This window comes from Aspergillus puulaauensis, chromosome 8 (genome assembly GCF_016861865.1).
Source record: "Aspergillus puulaauensis MK2 DNA, chromosome 8, nearly complete sequence".
In the NCBI taxonomy this organism is placed as follows: domain Eukaryota; kingdom Fungi; phylum Ascomycota; class Eurotiomycetes; order Eurotiales; family Aspergillaceae; genus Aspergillus; species Aspergillus puulaauensis.
Genome location: NC_054864.1, coordinates 673,936 through 689,420, shown reverse-complemented (window position 1 = coordinate 689,420; position 15,485 = coordinate 673,936). Strand labels below are relative to the sequence as shown.

Sequence of the window (15,485 nt, the reverse complement as noted above, 5' to 3'; positions counted from 1 at the left end):
TACAAAGGGCTAAGCCTGATGCTCTTTGATTGAGAATCAGCAGGCTAGTAGGCGACCCTTTAAAAGTTCTATAAGGTAAGGCCGAAAGTAGCTTGAAACGGGGCGGATTGAATTTACGATGACCACACTACCTAGCTACCGTCCAGATGGAGATTATCCAAGATTTCTGCCGACGGCTTCGTGGATTCCCGAATAGGTAAGCTGGATACTGAGCCTTACTACGTTTTATTTTGGCGTTTCTAGTGAATACCAGCATCCATGCCGATTCACTCACATGTTCCTTGGCCGGAAGGCATTATAAAGATGAACAAACAGCCTTTGTAGCTTATATTGTTACTCTCATGTCAGCAAACAATGACGAATTACTATGTATATAAATGGGCATCGCTGCACATGCGACTCAATTCGATCATGCTTTCAGGGCATATCTGGAGTTTCTCTCGCAACCTGAAACCACAGCTATATCGGCATCATGGGGTTCAAATACAGGCCAGACCAATGCGATGCCGCGATTGATGGTGAAGCAATCCCCGACAAGCTGGGCGGCTGCCATATTCTTTGCCTCATAAGGGGCATTCGATACCATCCCGGCTTCGCGACCGAACTGCAAGAGCAGTCACACAGGAAGATTATCACCAGGGCATTTAATGCACGCAGTATCATGAGCAACGTCATTCCTGACATGACTGCCCCTGACGATATGCCCTACTGCATCTGGTACCCCGATATTGCGACTGAGGAAACATATCGCAAGCTGGCGGCCCGGTACCCCCAGGTGCGTTACCAAGTCGGGCGTGCCTGTGCTGTTGCGGGTTATGTGGATTTATACAAGGAGCTGAACTTGCTTCCAGACGTGCACATTGCTGAAGAAGCGCGCAACAACAGATGCACCGAGATCCATGACTTGATCATGGGTGCTGAAGCAAAGTACGATGTGATGAATGATTACAATCGTACCGTCAACCTGGAAAATCCACCGAAGTCCTACCTTAATGGCGACACACAGGTACGCTCCTTGTTGGAAGTCAAGCACGCGCATGAGAAAGATTGGCAATTCGGGGACAATCTCTGGTACTTTAATATCACCGAAGACATGAATATTGATTCGTACACCACATATGGCGACGAGGCCATTACGGAGGATGTCACACCGTTCCTCTACGCCCCTCTCCCAGTCGACTTGCCCACTGTCAACAAAGACCTCCTCATTCTAACAGCAGCATACTATGGCGACATCGATCGGTATGTCCGACTGCGGCGCCCAATGATGATATATCGTGAGAACGTATGCGTTGTCCGCGGCATATTCCACAACACCATGTTTGCCAAATGGTGGTCGCTGCAAGACCTCACGAACATACCGGTATCTAGTCAGATCGAGGCCGCCATATCCGCACGCTTCATCATGAACAATGACCTTTCGTATGTACTCGCACATCCCAGAGCGGCCCCCGACTGTATCTGGTATCCAAACGTGGCGAGCTGGTCTACCTATTTGGAACTTGCCAAAAGAATCCCAGAAATGGCCGGTACAGTTGCCCGCGCATGCATTGTGGCGAACCTGGCGGCGACCTATCGAGATTTGCCGGATTTCAAGCCCAGCTGGGAAATGGTTCTTGAAGCGAAAGAATGTCCGAATCCCTTTTTCTTGGAAGACTTGAAGCGACGTGCGGTTGAACATGGTATTGATCCCGATTGTTCCTGGCCTCAGAATGAACCTTGGAGGTGGGATCCCATTGGGTGTACTGTGAGACAAGTAGGGCTTCAGAGACCATCTCTCTCTCTCTACAGCAAGGTCGATGCACGGTATGTGGTCGCGGATACAGACTATACCTCTATTTACAATGGGTACTGCTGCTCCATCAGCCAGGTGGAGGCGTTTGTGTGTGCTCCAGAGGAGTGGAGGAACAAAGGTCTACGGGACATTGAGGATCTATACAAGGATGCTGCCCTGCTGGATAAGTTTCAACAAATGGGCCTGTAGTGCCTAAGTGTTTATTTCCTGATGTTTTGTGTTGCCCATATTTATGCACCTACTTTTGCTTCGATATATTTAGTTTCGGAAATAAAGCCAGAGTTTGTTGAGTTTATAGTGAAATTGTTACATTCCATCACCTCCGCCAATTTGATTTACAGTGTAACCAGCCCGACGGCCATATTATTAATCGCCCCGAATCCGGACGAGAAGTAATGCGGCCGTCGGGCAGCGCGTCTGCACTCTGCAGCTTACATGCAACCTTCGAAGCCACCCGACATGCCTTGTTCTGACCGCAGGCCTAAGGAGGGGCATCTCACCCCCATCGCACATGTAAGATTCACCTTCTCCTTTGCTCACCTCAGTATTCTACATTGAAGCCCTGCCCTACCAAACACGCAATTCTAAACATGACTTCAACGCCAAACCCCGGCCAACTCTCATCCCTCCCCGGCGTGAATCGCTACATCACCGGCCACGACGCCTCCGGAAAGGCAATCGTCCAAGTCGAAAACCCCGCAGAATGGTCGCCGTTCGAAGGCAATTCGATGGCCTTCACCGTAGCCTACACGACCTCAGAGTTCCCCGCCGATCTCAACAGCGATGCAGACCTGAAAGCGCACGAGCGCGTCGCTGCTTCGGGCACCCTGGGTCTGGTGAAAAAGGGCGGAACCGTGGTGCGCGAGGTTGACTTTGCGCCAAAGTCTGCTCCGCTTATGCACCGGACGCAGAGTCTGGATTATGGGGTTGTTCTTGAGGGGGAGATTGAGATGGTTCTTGACTCTGGCGAGACGAGGTTGTTGAAGAGGGGCGATGTTGCTGTGCAGAGGGCGACTATGCATGGCTGGCGCAATCCGCAGGAAAATGGATGGACGAGGATGTTGTTTGTGCTCCAGGATTGCAAGCCTTTGGTTGTTGGGGGGCAGGAATTGGGCGAGGACCTTACCCAGGCTAAGGGTGATGGTGTCCTGCATAGTTCTTAGGGTCTGGCATACATGACGATAATTGGTTCGACATGAAAGAATTGTCATTATTTCATATCTGGATAATCATTGAGATATAGAAGCCCTTATGCAATCTTGATAACAACTTTACCAAAATGCGAGCCACTGGCCAGGAACTTGAAAGCCTCTGGTGCCTCCTTGAACGAGAAAACCCGGTTCACTACAGGCTTGATGCCGTGCTTCTCGTAGAAAGTGACCATCTCCTCAAACCGATCCTTGGGACCATTGATGATTCCCTTCAGTGTTACATTGCGACGCAGGGCTAGAAGATTCACGTTTGTCCTGTCTTCAGGCGCGTCCACTTTTCCAGACAGATATCCAATGCAATCAATCAACCCGCCCCAGGCGATGCAGTCGAAGCTCTTCTTGAGTGTCTGCGCTCCACCTGTTTCCAGGATAATATCTGCTCCATGCTGGTCCGTCAAGCGCATTACTTCCTCCTCCCAGTTTGGGTTCGTGCGGTAGTTGATGGTGTAGTCGGCGCCGAGCTTCTTCGCCTCCTCCAGCTTCTCATCCGACGAAGACGTAATAACCACTAAATAGTAAAATTAATATCAGCACCAACAGGGAAAGGAAAAAAACAGGGCGAGACAAACCCTTCGCCCCAGCGGCCTTCCCAATCTGCAGTCCCGAAACAGCCACACCCCCCGTCCCCTGAAGAAGCACATACTCCCCCTCCCCACCAGACGCCCCCATCGGCCTCATCCCATTAATCGACATCCAAGCCGTCACTGCCGCAATCGGAAGCGTACTCGCCTCCTCATCAGACATATAGCTCGGAGCCCTCACAAGCGCATGCTCCGGGAAAGCGCGGTACGTCGCCAGAACACCAGGCTGCGGAAGACCCATCCCCGTGGCCATCATCTTCTCAGTTACCTGGCCGGTCTGGTGGTCCGGCAGGAAGGTTGAAAGTACGCGGTCGCCCTTTTTCCAGCTTGTGACCCCGTCTCCAACTTCGGCTATCACCCCGCACATGTCTGAGCAGGGGACGAGAGAGGCTTTGTCCTGGCTGACGGAGCGGTGGTGGTTGTATTCGCCGCTGCATACTATAATAGGAAGTGCCTTGTTAGCGCGTGCATTCCTATTTGATTTTTTGGTGCTTATTTTTGGGGAAATTACCTTCGAAATCGCGGTAATTTAGCGACACTGCCCGGATCTCAACGAGGACTTCCCCCTTGCCTGCCGTGGGCTTTGGAGCTTCGCTCAGTTGAAGGCTATCCAAGCCTTGGAGGGAGGTAGTCCACTGCTGGATTGAAGACATGATGCAATTAATTAGTGTTTATGGTTGAGCGAAAGGATTATGTGAATAAGTGTTCAATTGCAAAGCGCTTGTGCCCCTCACCGGCAAGAAAAATATTGAGGGGAATTGGGTATGACCTCACCTTCTACTACCTACTAGTTACTGCAGCTATCAATTATTAATCCCGACTGCCGAGAGCTGGAACGCCCCACTGAACGGCCCAATTTGAGGTCTGAAGGACTCCGCAGAAGTTATCATCGGGCTGGACTACGGAGTAATGCCTTTTACTCCGTAGGTTTTTATAGGCTTTTAATGCGCTTTGCGGTGGACCATGGGTAGAAGAGCTATTTCGATACATCCCCCTCATTAATAATGTAGGCTTCTTTTTTTTCCCCCACATAGCAAATCGCAAGATACACTGATGTTAATGTTAAGATAAACGAAACAAAAATTGACGCAGATACTACTCAAAACATTGTACCTCTGCACCCTGAAACCCTCATCATTCCACATCAACATCGTCTTCCGCCACTTCATCGTCATTAATGTCCATCTGATCGATGCCCATCCCGTCATCACTGCTATAGTATTCCTCCTCATCGTCTGTCGCACTGAACCGGAGCGAGTCCAGTCCAGGTGCGTTAACCCCGTCTGGTCTGGGCGCTTTCGTCGAGAAGAAGGGATGGTCACTGCGTAGTGGCCAGTCTTGACAGATATAGCCCATCGGAGTATCAGTGATATCCTGTCCCTGGCGACGGACTGCCAACCATTCTTGCAAGAAGTTCAGACGGTTCTTGGCGACGGCCCAAAGACTTGACGATTCTTGCTCTTCACTTGGGTCTCCGGAAAGCGAATAGAGCCGACTAAGTAAGCTTTCATACTCTGAAAACCGGAAATAGAGCCTCCCAGCGAGGACGCCAAGCTCGAATGGAAGCCAGGACGGAGGCGCCCATCCGTCAGGAAGTTCTGGAACAGAATAGTACAAAAGCGTATCAAAATGGAGCATCGATTTGGTCCATGGCGCTGCGTAGAGGATAAGGTGGGTGTTCAACGGAATGGAGGCGCGCATAACTGGTATCAGAATCTCGGCCTCCTCGGGAATAATAACCAGTGCAGTTTCTGTGACGCTGTTGTACAGTATCCAGTTAACCAGACGAGTATAAGTACCGTCCACGGTGTACTTTTTTTGTTTGATCGTCTTGGTGAACTCCTCGGACACATAGATATGAGGAACCAATGAGGAGCCGTCGATCTTATATTTCTCGCCAATATGTGTGGTCTCCAACATTTCCGATGCCGTCAATATACTAGACGATTCCAGGAGGCTCCCTTTAGCGAAGCTTAGCACTGATTCATGCAGGCCTGGGAATTTGTGAGCCTTGGGGCGACGGGGACGTTGGATCTCTCTCTCCTCTTCAATCTCATACGCCACCTCGCGTTCCTGCTCAACCTCTTCTAGAGCCGAACCAATGACTGACTCAAAAGCTTGAGACTCTTGTCGCCGTTGTTGAAGCGCCTTCATTAGCCGCTCTACTCGCCCTCCACAGGCGGCCAAGGCAATAGATTCTGGAGAGGAAGCGATGACTTCATTATACGTCGGCTCGTACAGCTGCTCCAGCGTTTGTTGTTCGGGCTGTTGTAAAACCTCGAGATAAGCCTTTCTGTGATCCAAATTCGAGAGGAATTTCCTGTGTGCTGCAGCAGCTCGCATTCGTTGGCAATAGTCCTTCCCTTGTGCAAAGTACAAAGGTTGTAATTCCTTGTTGGTCGCGCACGTTTGGTCGAGGAGCCACGCAACGACGTCCGAGGAATCCAATTTGTCCCAGGAAGTTTTGTTGCACACGTCCAGAATGCTTTGCTGTACTTCGGGTGGCGCTATGAAAGTTACTGACTGTGTCGTTCCGAGCTGACGCAGTCTCATTGCAGCTATAGGTTCATTAGCAATCTATAATATGAGACGCAAATTGGACGCGACATAACAACTTGCCTTGAACCGTATGATCCTTTGTCTGACCCAGGCCAAGAGTAAGAGCTCCAACAGCCTCTGGGGGCAGTTTCAGGTCCGTTCCCCTTGTGTGACTTTCATCAATATATACTACACATCCGCGCATGTCATCTGCAAATGGACTTGCGAAAAGTGGAACCCTTTTGAAGTTCCGGTACATGACCCAGGGCTTGTTGTCTTCATCAAAATAAACTGCCCCCTTGGCGGAAAAATCTGTTTGTATCCAAGCGCGCGCAACTGCCATATTATTCATCTCCATGATAAAAGCACCGGCGTCAATGAGAACACGAATATTTTGTTTGTGAAGGTAGTCCAGCAGTTCTGTTTCTGCCAAACGTTTTCCATTCACATTAGTTGCGACACGATATCGTCGATTCCTTGTCTGCAGTAGGTACGTGAGTACTTCAGCATTCGTGTGAGACAGGCCCGGCAAGTCGCACTGTTCAATGGTAAGTGGAAGCAACGCGCGGTTATCGTTTGTGCCACTGAACCCTGTTGTGACCCCTGCGTGGATCCAGTCGGCGTCATTATTTTGAGGGTTCAAAAGAACATCCCAGCCAGAAGCCTGGAGTTTGGTTGCAAACTGCTTGGCGTGTAGAGGGAAGACGAAATTACCGAGGAAATGGTTGATGACAACGGGTGTGAAGCGTAGGTGTCGCCATATCTCGGCAACCAAGCCGGCATCATCTACAGTTATAGCGTTCCAATGCCGTAGACCTTCGGGCAGTGTAGTTGAGTTTTGGATCCATCTATCGTACTCCGTGGCAGGATGGTCCGACTTCAAGACCGCCTCCAGACTTATCTTCAGCTGCTGTTGGCTCAAGCCTTCATAGTAAAACGCGAGGCAGGTAAACAAAAGGGCAACATCAGGATGACCCCATTCAGCCTGATCCGATGGAACCCCCTTCGCATGGAATGGAACGGCAATGGGATCTCGACCATGGTGCAACCCATATTGAACGTTCCACCTTTTTTTCAAACACAAAATCAATATCCCGTGTACTAATAGCCCTCGCAGTAAATATACAACCTTGCGCGCTTTGGGGGTATCAGGGAAGAGCTTTGAGACACGCGTAGTGACGGACTTTTCGACCTTTTCTTGGGTAATAAAGACTCTGATTGCCTCCTTGGCCTTTTCGTTGCACTCCCCTAGTGGCAACAACGATGTCCGTTTCTCGCAGATATCCTGGGCGATTTTGCGCACCAGAGCTTCTTCGACATCCTTTCGAAGTAAATGGGTGACGGGAAATCCTGTGGAATTGCGTTCAAGTATATCAATACTCCTGGGATATTCTCGAGCCAGATCTTTGAGGTGGTGCTCAACGAGACCAAGAACAGCCATCGCAACCTCCCACCTATCAGGATGTCCGTCAACTATATGCTGCGAGCCGCCGGGGTATATCAGCTGTGTCTTCACAGCTAATGTGAAGTCACATTCGTCAAGAACATCGCGACTGATTTCGTCTAGCCATTTCTGAGTTTCGACCATCTGGACCGCCTCAGTCAGTTTCAAGTCAGCAAGCCGTTGCAGCCCACTAAGTTTAAATGACAGTATGTGTTCGGGGATCCCTAGTATTACGCCTGCGATTTCCAACATCTCCGAATGCAGTCCACGATAATCTTCAATAAGGGACACCGGGGTCTGGGTTCGGCGGGAAAATGGGATATGAATGAGCTGGCGTCCTAGGAACCCTCCAAGACGTGACTGTAAAATTAGCGCGGCCTGTGTTAACAGCGCCTTGGGTACTAGGAGCCTGTTAAGCATTTGTCCATTGGCCAAAACCGCTGCTACCATGGGCATAATCACGGAAGTTTTTCCCTGTCCCATGTTCATTTGGAGGACAGAATTCGAACCAGACGTTGGAGAGATCATCTCAAACGCGACGGTGACTTGGTCTTGCCTTATTCGGATATTCGCATCAATCTCCAGTAATACCCAGTCGGGGAAGTCGCTTGGGTCCCAGTTGACGTGGCCCGGATCCATACGCTCTTGATGCAACTTCGTCTCATCTCGTTTCACGGTAGCTTCTCTCAACCTTAAGATCTTCTGCAACTCGGTAATTCTTAGAGCGTATGATATAAGCATTTCACTCATTCCTGGACCGAGATCATGTCGTGATATTGACCGCAACTGTTGCAGTATTGTGGTCGGGGTTAAACGGGGCCAAAGACCACCTTTGGACAACCACATAAACCTTGTATCGTGCACAGACAGAGATTTAACGATAAAACGATGGCACATGTCGACATTTTCGCGGGCTGCCTTAACATCACCATCAAGCTTGATTCTTTCCTTGGTCGTCTTGAGTTGAGGATTGTGACTGTAATCTGGCTCTTGCTTGACTGACTTGAGTGCTGTGATGCTTTGTTGTAAATCCTGGGAATATCTAGTCCTCACTGAACAGTCAGATCGGCCAAACCTAGATACGATTCTCTCGAGCTCAACGATTTCGCGGGTCGGGGCTTGCGGCATCTCGGACTTAGAATCACTAGTAACAGGCAGTGCTCCAACATTCGGCGCAATGACATCTTCCCCGAGAGTACCTGAATGGTTGGCGAAGGCGAGTGCCTCTTTCCCTAAGAGATCCTCTCCTAACCGTGGATAGGAGAAATGGGGTTTTGCCCGGGTACCTAGTATGTCCTTTTGGGAACGGTTGGAAGAAGCCGGTGGTACAGGCACATCATTTGCGACTGCGAAATGGTGATTCAAAATTGCCTGTACCTTGAAAAGATGGTTCTGTAGCTGGGCATTCCGGTACATACGTTGCCACTCTGGTAGTATGGCTTTCATGGCCTCGTGAAGGTCCATATTGGTTGGCTCGAACCCTTCAACAGACGGTTCTGGACAAGGCCATTGTAGGGCCAACAACTCTGCCAATGCTACACCTTCTTTCTCGCAATTAACGTCGTACCCGAACTTTGTGTTCTCATTGGGAACACTACCTTTGCGCTTTTTCGGAACCTTCGACGGTCTTTGTGGCTGGTATGATATCCTAATGATAGGTAGCAGGTTATCGGTGGTAGGCAACTCGCCAACGCGGAAGCCCACGAAAGATGGGTATTGCGGTAGCTCCAAGCTTTTAAGCTCGCGAATGAGGAAGAAGGATACAATGATCCGTAGAGCCGTCATATTAACCCGTTCTCCGAATGCTATTATGCCTAGCTGGAACATAAGGCTGTACACCTCTTCAATTTTCGACTCTCGACACAGATTAATCAGGCCACCCCATTCCCCAGCCAGGTCGGCATTCAAGCAGTTTCCGATGTCATGAAGAGTAGATGTGTTCATGTAGCCGCCGATTAATTCCCACTTTTCGAGAAGGCCGACAATATCACGCGCAGTGTGTATGGAAGCCGGTTGTTTGCGGAGTAGTGCCAGAATCTCACGCAAGTTATGCACCTTTTGAGACGCAGCCCAACCATCCCGTGAAGCATATGGGGTATCCTTAGGCTGAACAGGCTTCTCGGATAAAGTGTCAGAAGACTCGAATAGTGATCGTCGCCACTGTGCCCTTTCGCAGAGACGAACAGTATTTTTCGGTATCTCAGGCAGTGTGGAATTTGGTACATCTCCACTAAACTGACTCAGTCTGCGAGACGACTTAACAATGGCCTCAACAGCAACTCGAAACCCTTCGTGTTGGATGTTCGCTGTCAAATGTGAGTCCCATGATACGACCTGCTGGCACCGCTTGTCCTTGGGGTAAAATTTTCGGAGTGGCGTAAGTTTAGCAATCGACACTAAAATGCTAAGGGGATCGGGCCTAAGAGGTTGCCATGGTTGGCAGTATCCCGACTGTAAACAGGCAAGAGCTTCTTGAGTGCCAGTTCGGCCTGTCAGGGGATCTGGCAATAAGTGAGATGTGAGCGCGTGCAAGTAAGCCTTTGAATATAGAAGTTGCGGGTCAGCGGGACACTCGAGACGTTGAAGCACAGTGTTGATGGTGTATCTCATGTAGTTGCCTGTGTGTTCGATTTCAAGGAGCACATGGCTGCGATGGCGCCGATAACGGGCTTTTCCGAGAGGGATAATAATGCTGCGCTGAGACCAGTCATTGACATCCTTCAAGACGAGCATACTCTGCAGGCCATAAAATGTTCCTGGGTCTTGATTGCGATCAACAGTGGCTCCAAGCTGCTGGCATTTGAGCTGACCCTCTCTTGTAACAAAGAAAGTCAAGTCCATTCGCTTCAGATCGACGGAGATGCCATTGGAACGCTGCTGAATGGTAAGACGGGCAGGATGTTCGAAGTGAAGGAAAATCTGAGAGATTGTTTGTGCAAGTTGTGAGAACGGGTCAATCAAGGTCAGCACATATCGTTGTGCGTTCGTTCGGTGGGCTTTTCGAGCTCGGATATCGATACTCCAGTTGCCATCCTTTCTCTTCCAAATACGTGGCTTAGGCCTGATTTCAATTCTCCCGGTACCCAGGTCGGCCCAGTGCATGCAATCAGAAATGAGAGAGTATGGAAGGTCAAAGGCGGGGCCATTTCCGAATGCCTCCCGCGGTACGAGCTCTAACACAGTTCTAAACGCACGAGCCTGTATAATAAGTTTCCCCGCCCTGTAACCCAGATGGATCTGGTGTTCGTCTGCGCGGTTCAGGAGGACATGGTCCATGCCCGGAAGGTTGGACGGGAGAGCAAACAGGCGCTGATTGCCAAAAAGTTCCTTCAAGATATGCGAATCGCGGATATCAGCGGGAAGCTTCCCAATAGTCTTCCCATCAACAACAAAGTGACCCTCAAGAAGATGGAAATATAGAGTTTGCGGTCGACTTCCCTCTGAGGGAATAATTGTTGACATGGCCCAGTCCTCATGCGGGGGAAGTAGCAGCCTCCATGAGTTATAAGTCCTCTCTTTGCTGTCCGCTCCAGGCCAGGCAGCGTCAATAGCGGCCCCGATGCTCATGGGGTATTTCATAGCGCCTGTGCGCAGCAGCAATGACATACGAGCCACCATCTTGATATCGCGAATAAGCATGTTACGTGTTATCGTGCTGAATTTGCTCAAGTCTACAACCAAGCTCTCTTGCATGGCCAAAGATGCCTCGAAAAAACATTTCATGCTTTCCAAGTCAAGGGCTGTCTGGCTAGTAAGCCAAGGGAAGAAGGTCCTGCGACATAGAAGCGCTGAAAGAAAGCAGTATCTCGCAGCCCTATCCGACTGGGTCACATCCTCGGCTTGTCGTGTTTCACTTCGTAGCAGGGTGACCCAATTCAGAGTTATTTGCCGAATCCTCAAGACGAGTTTCTTTGAGTCAATACGAGACTCTAAATGGCCGATCAAAAACAGTCGAAGAGACAGTGTCAATAAAGTCTCCATGTAGCTCGTCTCGCGCCAATTCGTGGCTATCGATTCAACATGCCGACAAATCTGTTCTGCCAATATTTTGCAAAATGCACGATCCCTCAACATAACGTGGACGGCTCGCATGCTGTCATGCTCTAGCCTCGGGCCCGCCTGTAATGCAAGGTGATGGAAAAGAACCATGGTATCTTGTAAACTAAAGTTAATATTGGAAGACCCAAGTTCGGCCAGAATAGACAGCCATCGTCTGTTTCTTCCGCCCATCAGACCTTGGTGGGCCATGTATTCATGAACAGTTAGCTCCGACGGGCACTGTCCGATACTTGCCGCAACTTCGTAAGAGGAGGGCCCATCTCCGTCAGCAGCAAATATAGAGGAAGAGTAGAGTGCTGAGAAAGGAAACTCCTTAGGGATACTGAAAGCAAAATGATTGGCGAGGGTAAGCTGCACTGGGTAGTCGCTGGACCACAGATGGCGCTCTGAATCGTAGTACGAGTATCTCAGGCCGTGCGGAAGTACGACATCAGTGGCAGAAACAGGAAGCCTGCGGTAACTGTAATGTGTTCCTAGAAATGATTTGGTGTGTGACGCGAGACAGAAGCTTGTGGAATCTGGATTACAATTGTAGGATTTGAGTTGAGAGTACTGAGCAAGCAACACTTCTGGTCTGTCCTTGCTCGGAGTTTCGGGCCTAGGACATAACGCGTTCACTATATCCCAGGTGGCCTGACGATACGCAGAAAAGGCCCTTGGTGTTTGTAGCTCGAAGACAACGGCCTTCTGCTGGGCGAGACTTCTGTGCTCGACCGGAAGGAAGTCTTCATGGACATGGACCTCAAGACGCCGTCGAGACCGCATATAGTAACAATGTTTACACCCGCGAATGTCATGGGTCCCGTCAGGGTTCCTCAATAGCGTACAAGATGTTAGTCTAAGCTGCTCAGTCAGACTATCAAATTCGTCATTGATCGACCGTAATTCAGATATCTTCTTCTTATTCGCGCGCTCTGAGTCGGTTAAAATTCGTAGCTGCAGTGTTTGGAGGTCGACGGCATCAGCAGTTTCAAAATACGTCTCAGCAAAGCACCCCGGTGCTGGATTTGCGAAGATTGTCATTTTACCTCGCTTAGCCTGCATGCAGCGAGACTGGATATGGGACTGTATCATATGCACACGCTTCATATGTTTCCAGCGCTCTAGTAGTAAGACGTCAAGGATTTCTGGTTCAAACCATGGATGGTAGTCCTTGAGCAGGGGGTAAGCTGCCAAAGCGCATCTGTCCATTTTCTCCCACATGGTGAATACGTTCATAATGAACATGCTCATCTGCTCAGAATTGCCGTCGTATTTGGTTCCAACAGCACTAAGATAGTCTGTGATTGTATTCGCGAGTTCGATGCATTCAGCCTTACAACCCTCGATCGCGGATGGAATGTCAGAGGGCATTGACCCTATGGCCGCCTCTCGAGCTGCAAGCGATGAATAAGTTTTGATCAAGTCTGAGAACTGCTCACTGGTGCTTTTCACCGCAATTTCTCTGAGATCATTTGGATCTATACCTTTTGCCGGCGCGTTTTCGGGTTGGCGAGGTTTTAGGATCTCCCTGAAGTACCCGATGCTATTCGGAAGGGTCAGCTTAGTGTCGTCCGGAGAAGCAGATGGAGGCAGCTTTGGGATCCGGCGTTGAAAGTCTTGTTTCCAGGTCTTCCATTCCCTCTCTTCGTCCATGGTAGCAAGATCAATCGATTTGGTGCAATGAGGTTCAATCACCCCGAGAACATGCTTGTACGCCTGGGCAGGTCGAGGTGTACCGCTCAGGTATCCCTTTTCGGAGTCAAGTTTTGCGAGGCGTCGGCATAGTTTAACCTTCAATAGATGGTACTTTTCTGAGCTCAGCCCGCTCACACTATCATTGAGCAAATCCGCCAAGAATAAGCACATCAAAGCCTTGTATTGTATGCGTCCTGCCGCGCTACCAAGGTGTAGGTATAGCAATCGTTGGACAGACACTCTTAGAACAAGCCAGAAAGGACTCCGGCGCCAAGGAGTCTTAGCCGTGTCCCAGCAGACATCGTCATTGACACGCTTTCGCAATACTGGCAAACAAAGACGTTCGCCGTTTGCTTCCAGTAGAGTGATCAAAAACTGCGTAATGATGGATGGATCTGAAGTATCACGAGTCTCAGACACCTCCACCCCAGCTTTTCGTACCTTAGTAACAAACAAATCCAAGTACTCGACACTGGCTTTCTCTATGAACGCTGCCAGGCTTTCTTGGAAGGCCCGGTCCTCGAAGACGGCGACGGGAATGGAAACCGCAACCCCAGGGAAATCCCATTGTAGAGCGCCTTTGGCGGCTAGAGTCTGATCAGCAGAGGGAGACGTCTCAAACGCTTCGAAAATGATAGTTGCTTCGTCACCGCTTCGTACACCAGAAGTATTAGCCACCGTGTGCTGCCAGAGGGAATAGCAGGAAGCCCGCAAAAATAGCTTACCTCGCTCGGCGGATGAGAAGGCCTGCATTCTGCTCTCGAACGCGAAGAATAAGAGCGTTCTCTGAAGAAATCTCTTTTAGCACCCTCATAAGCACTGCTTTGTTGCAAATCCCATTCTCATTCGAAAGAGACGATGCTTTCAATGTGTTTTCGATCATCTGCCAAGTGGAAAGCAGATCGCCTTCGGAGTTGGTTCTCATAATTGTCACTGCAGCCATCAAACGGCAGATTAACTCCTTCTCGACGGCATCACTTTGTGCATCCTCTTTACCAGGAAGCTCAGGAGGGAGCACGACATGATTGAAAATGGAAAGAAGAATGCCTCGCGTAGCCATGACGAGGAGATCTGACCGTTTGAATCGCTCAGCGGAGAGAAACAAGTCAGGGAAGAGGGAAAACAGCAAACCCGTGTGATACAAGGAAAGAAAGCTGGGATTGTTGCGAGATAGGTGAGGAGAGGTAGGAAATGGCAGGAAGGGATTGCAGGATAAGGTGGAAATATCTGGTGAGTTGTGTTGTGGGAAGGAGGATAGTGCCTCAAGCAGAGAGCCCACAAGGAAAACACGAAAGTCTCTGAGAGCTCACTGAAAATAGTTTTAATAATCCAAAAGGCTCGGCAACCAAGTCAACCTTACCAGGCAGTTCACATTTTGAAATAGGCTGCGAATTCTGTGGTGTGAATGCGGCACAGTTACGGCACAACAGTTGCGGCACAATTTGTTGGATAGCAGGAAGGTCAGGCTTTTTTAGAAGATATTCTTTATGCCCAAGTATTTACATTGGAAGCAGTGACAGCGATATTGTAAGTGGCGTCAGTTAGATATTTAGATTCCCTGTGAGTGCGAATCATACTACTTGATATCTGATCGGCCGTTGTGAGCGGAACAAGGAACATGCATCTTCCAAGATACACCCACCTCCCGAATATCAAAGAACAGGACACTTAGTTGTTAGCTCTAAGCTTCAATAGAAAGTAAAAAAATCGTTATCTATCCTGAAATAATACGCAAATTGTCATCTGTTGAGTGGCAAATATGCATATACGGTATCACTTCAGTTGAAGTCGGATATATCAACCTTCCTCGTAGCCACCAAACAGAACCGCAAAACATGGTCCACTGAGGACCACTTCCATTGAGCAGTAATGGCTGTAAGGGACTCCGTGTGAATATTTACAATTTTATCTTTGGTTTTCTCAGGGAGCCTAGTGTTACGGTGGATGCATAGAAGGGAACTCGTAGGTCATGTTGGCAACGTAATATTTGCGCAAAGACAAAAGAGCAAAGGACCTAGTATGTACTTAGAAACGCCTAAATCATGGACTGTATTCCCTAATTATCTTTCAGCCATCTTGGAGACCCGAGGACAAGTGCGGCGGGAAATACTAGTATTACCTCAGTAGTACCTCATGGTACTTATCTGGAGGTAGTAAGAGAGGTTGCGGTAAGCACTAGG

At 49.4% G+C, this 15,485-nt stretch overlaps 4 protein-coding genes across 4 annotated transcripts; 2 read left to right on the top strand and 2 right to left on the bottom strand.

The window, feature by feature from the left end:
• Positions 1-472: 472 nt before the first annotated feature.
• Positions 473-1,984, top strand: APUU_80274A (uncharacterized protein; the record flags this gene model as incomplete). The annotated part of the gene is made up of 1 exon (XM_041696536.1): positions 473-1,984. One exon carries the CDS (start codon positions 473-475, stop codon positions 1,982-1,984), a length of 1,512 nt encoding a protein of 503 aa, XP_041562157.1.
• Positions 1,985-2,385: 401 nt separating this feature from the next.
• Positions 2,386-2,958, top strand: APUU_80273A (cupin domain-containing protein; the record flags this gene model as incomplete). Its single annotated transcript, XM_041696535.1, has 1 exon — positions 2,386-2,958. The coding sequence occupies one exon, from the start codon at positions 2,386-2,388 to the stop codon at positions 2,956-2,958; it is 573 nt and encodes a 190-aa protein (XP_041562156.1).
• An 86-nt stretch (positions 2,959-3,044) lies between these two features.
• APUU_80272S (zinc-dependent alcohol dehydrogenase family protein) lies at positions 3,045-4,240 on the bottom strand (the record flags this gene model as incomplete). The annotated part of the gene is made up of 3 exons (XM_041696533.1): positions 3,045-3,514; positions 3,576-4,025; positions 4,099-4,240. The coding sequence occupies 3 exons, from the start codon at positions 4,238-4,240 to the stop codon at positions 3,045-3,047; spliced, it is 1,062 nt and encodes a 353-aa protein (XP_041562155.1).
• Positions 4,241-4,721: 481 nt separating this feature from the next.
• On the bottom strand, positions 4,722-14,365 carry APUU_80271S (uncharacterized protein; the record flags this gene model as incomplete). The annotated part of the gene is made up of 3 exons (XM_041696532.1): positions 4,722-6,145; positions 6,234-13,957; positions 14,031-14,365. 3 exons carry the CDS (start codon positions 14,363-14,365, stop codon positions 4,722-4,724), a joined length of 9,483 nt encoding a protein of 3,160 aa, XP_041562154.1.
• Between the last annotated feature and the right edge of the window lie 1,120 nt (positions 14,366-15,485).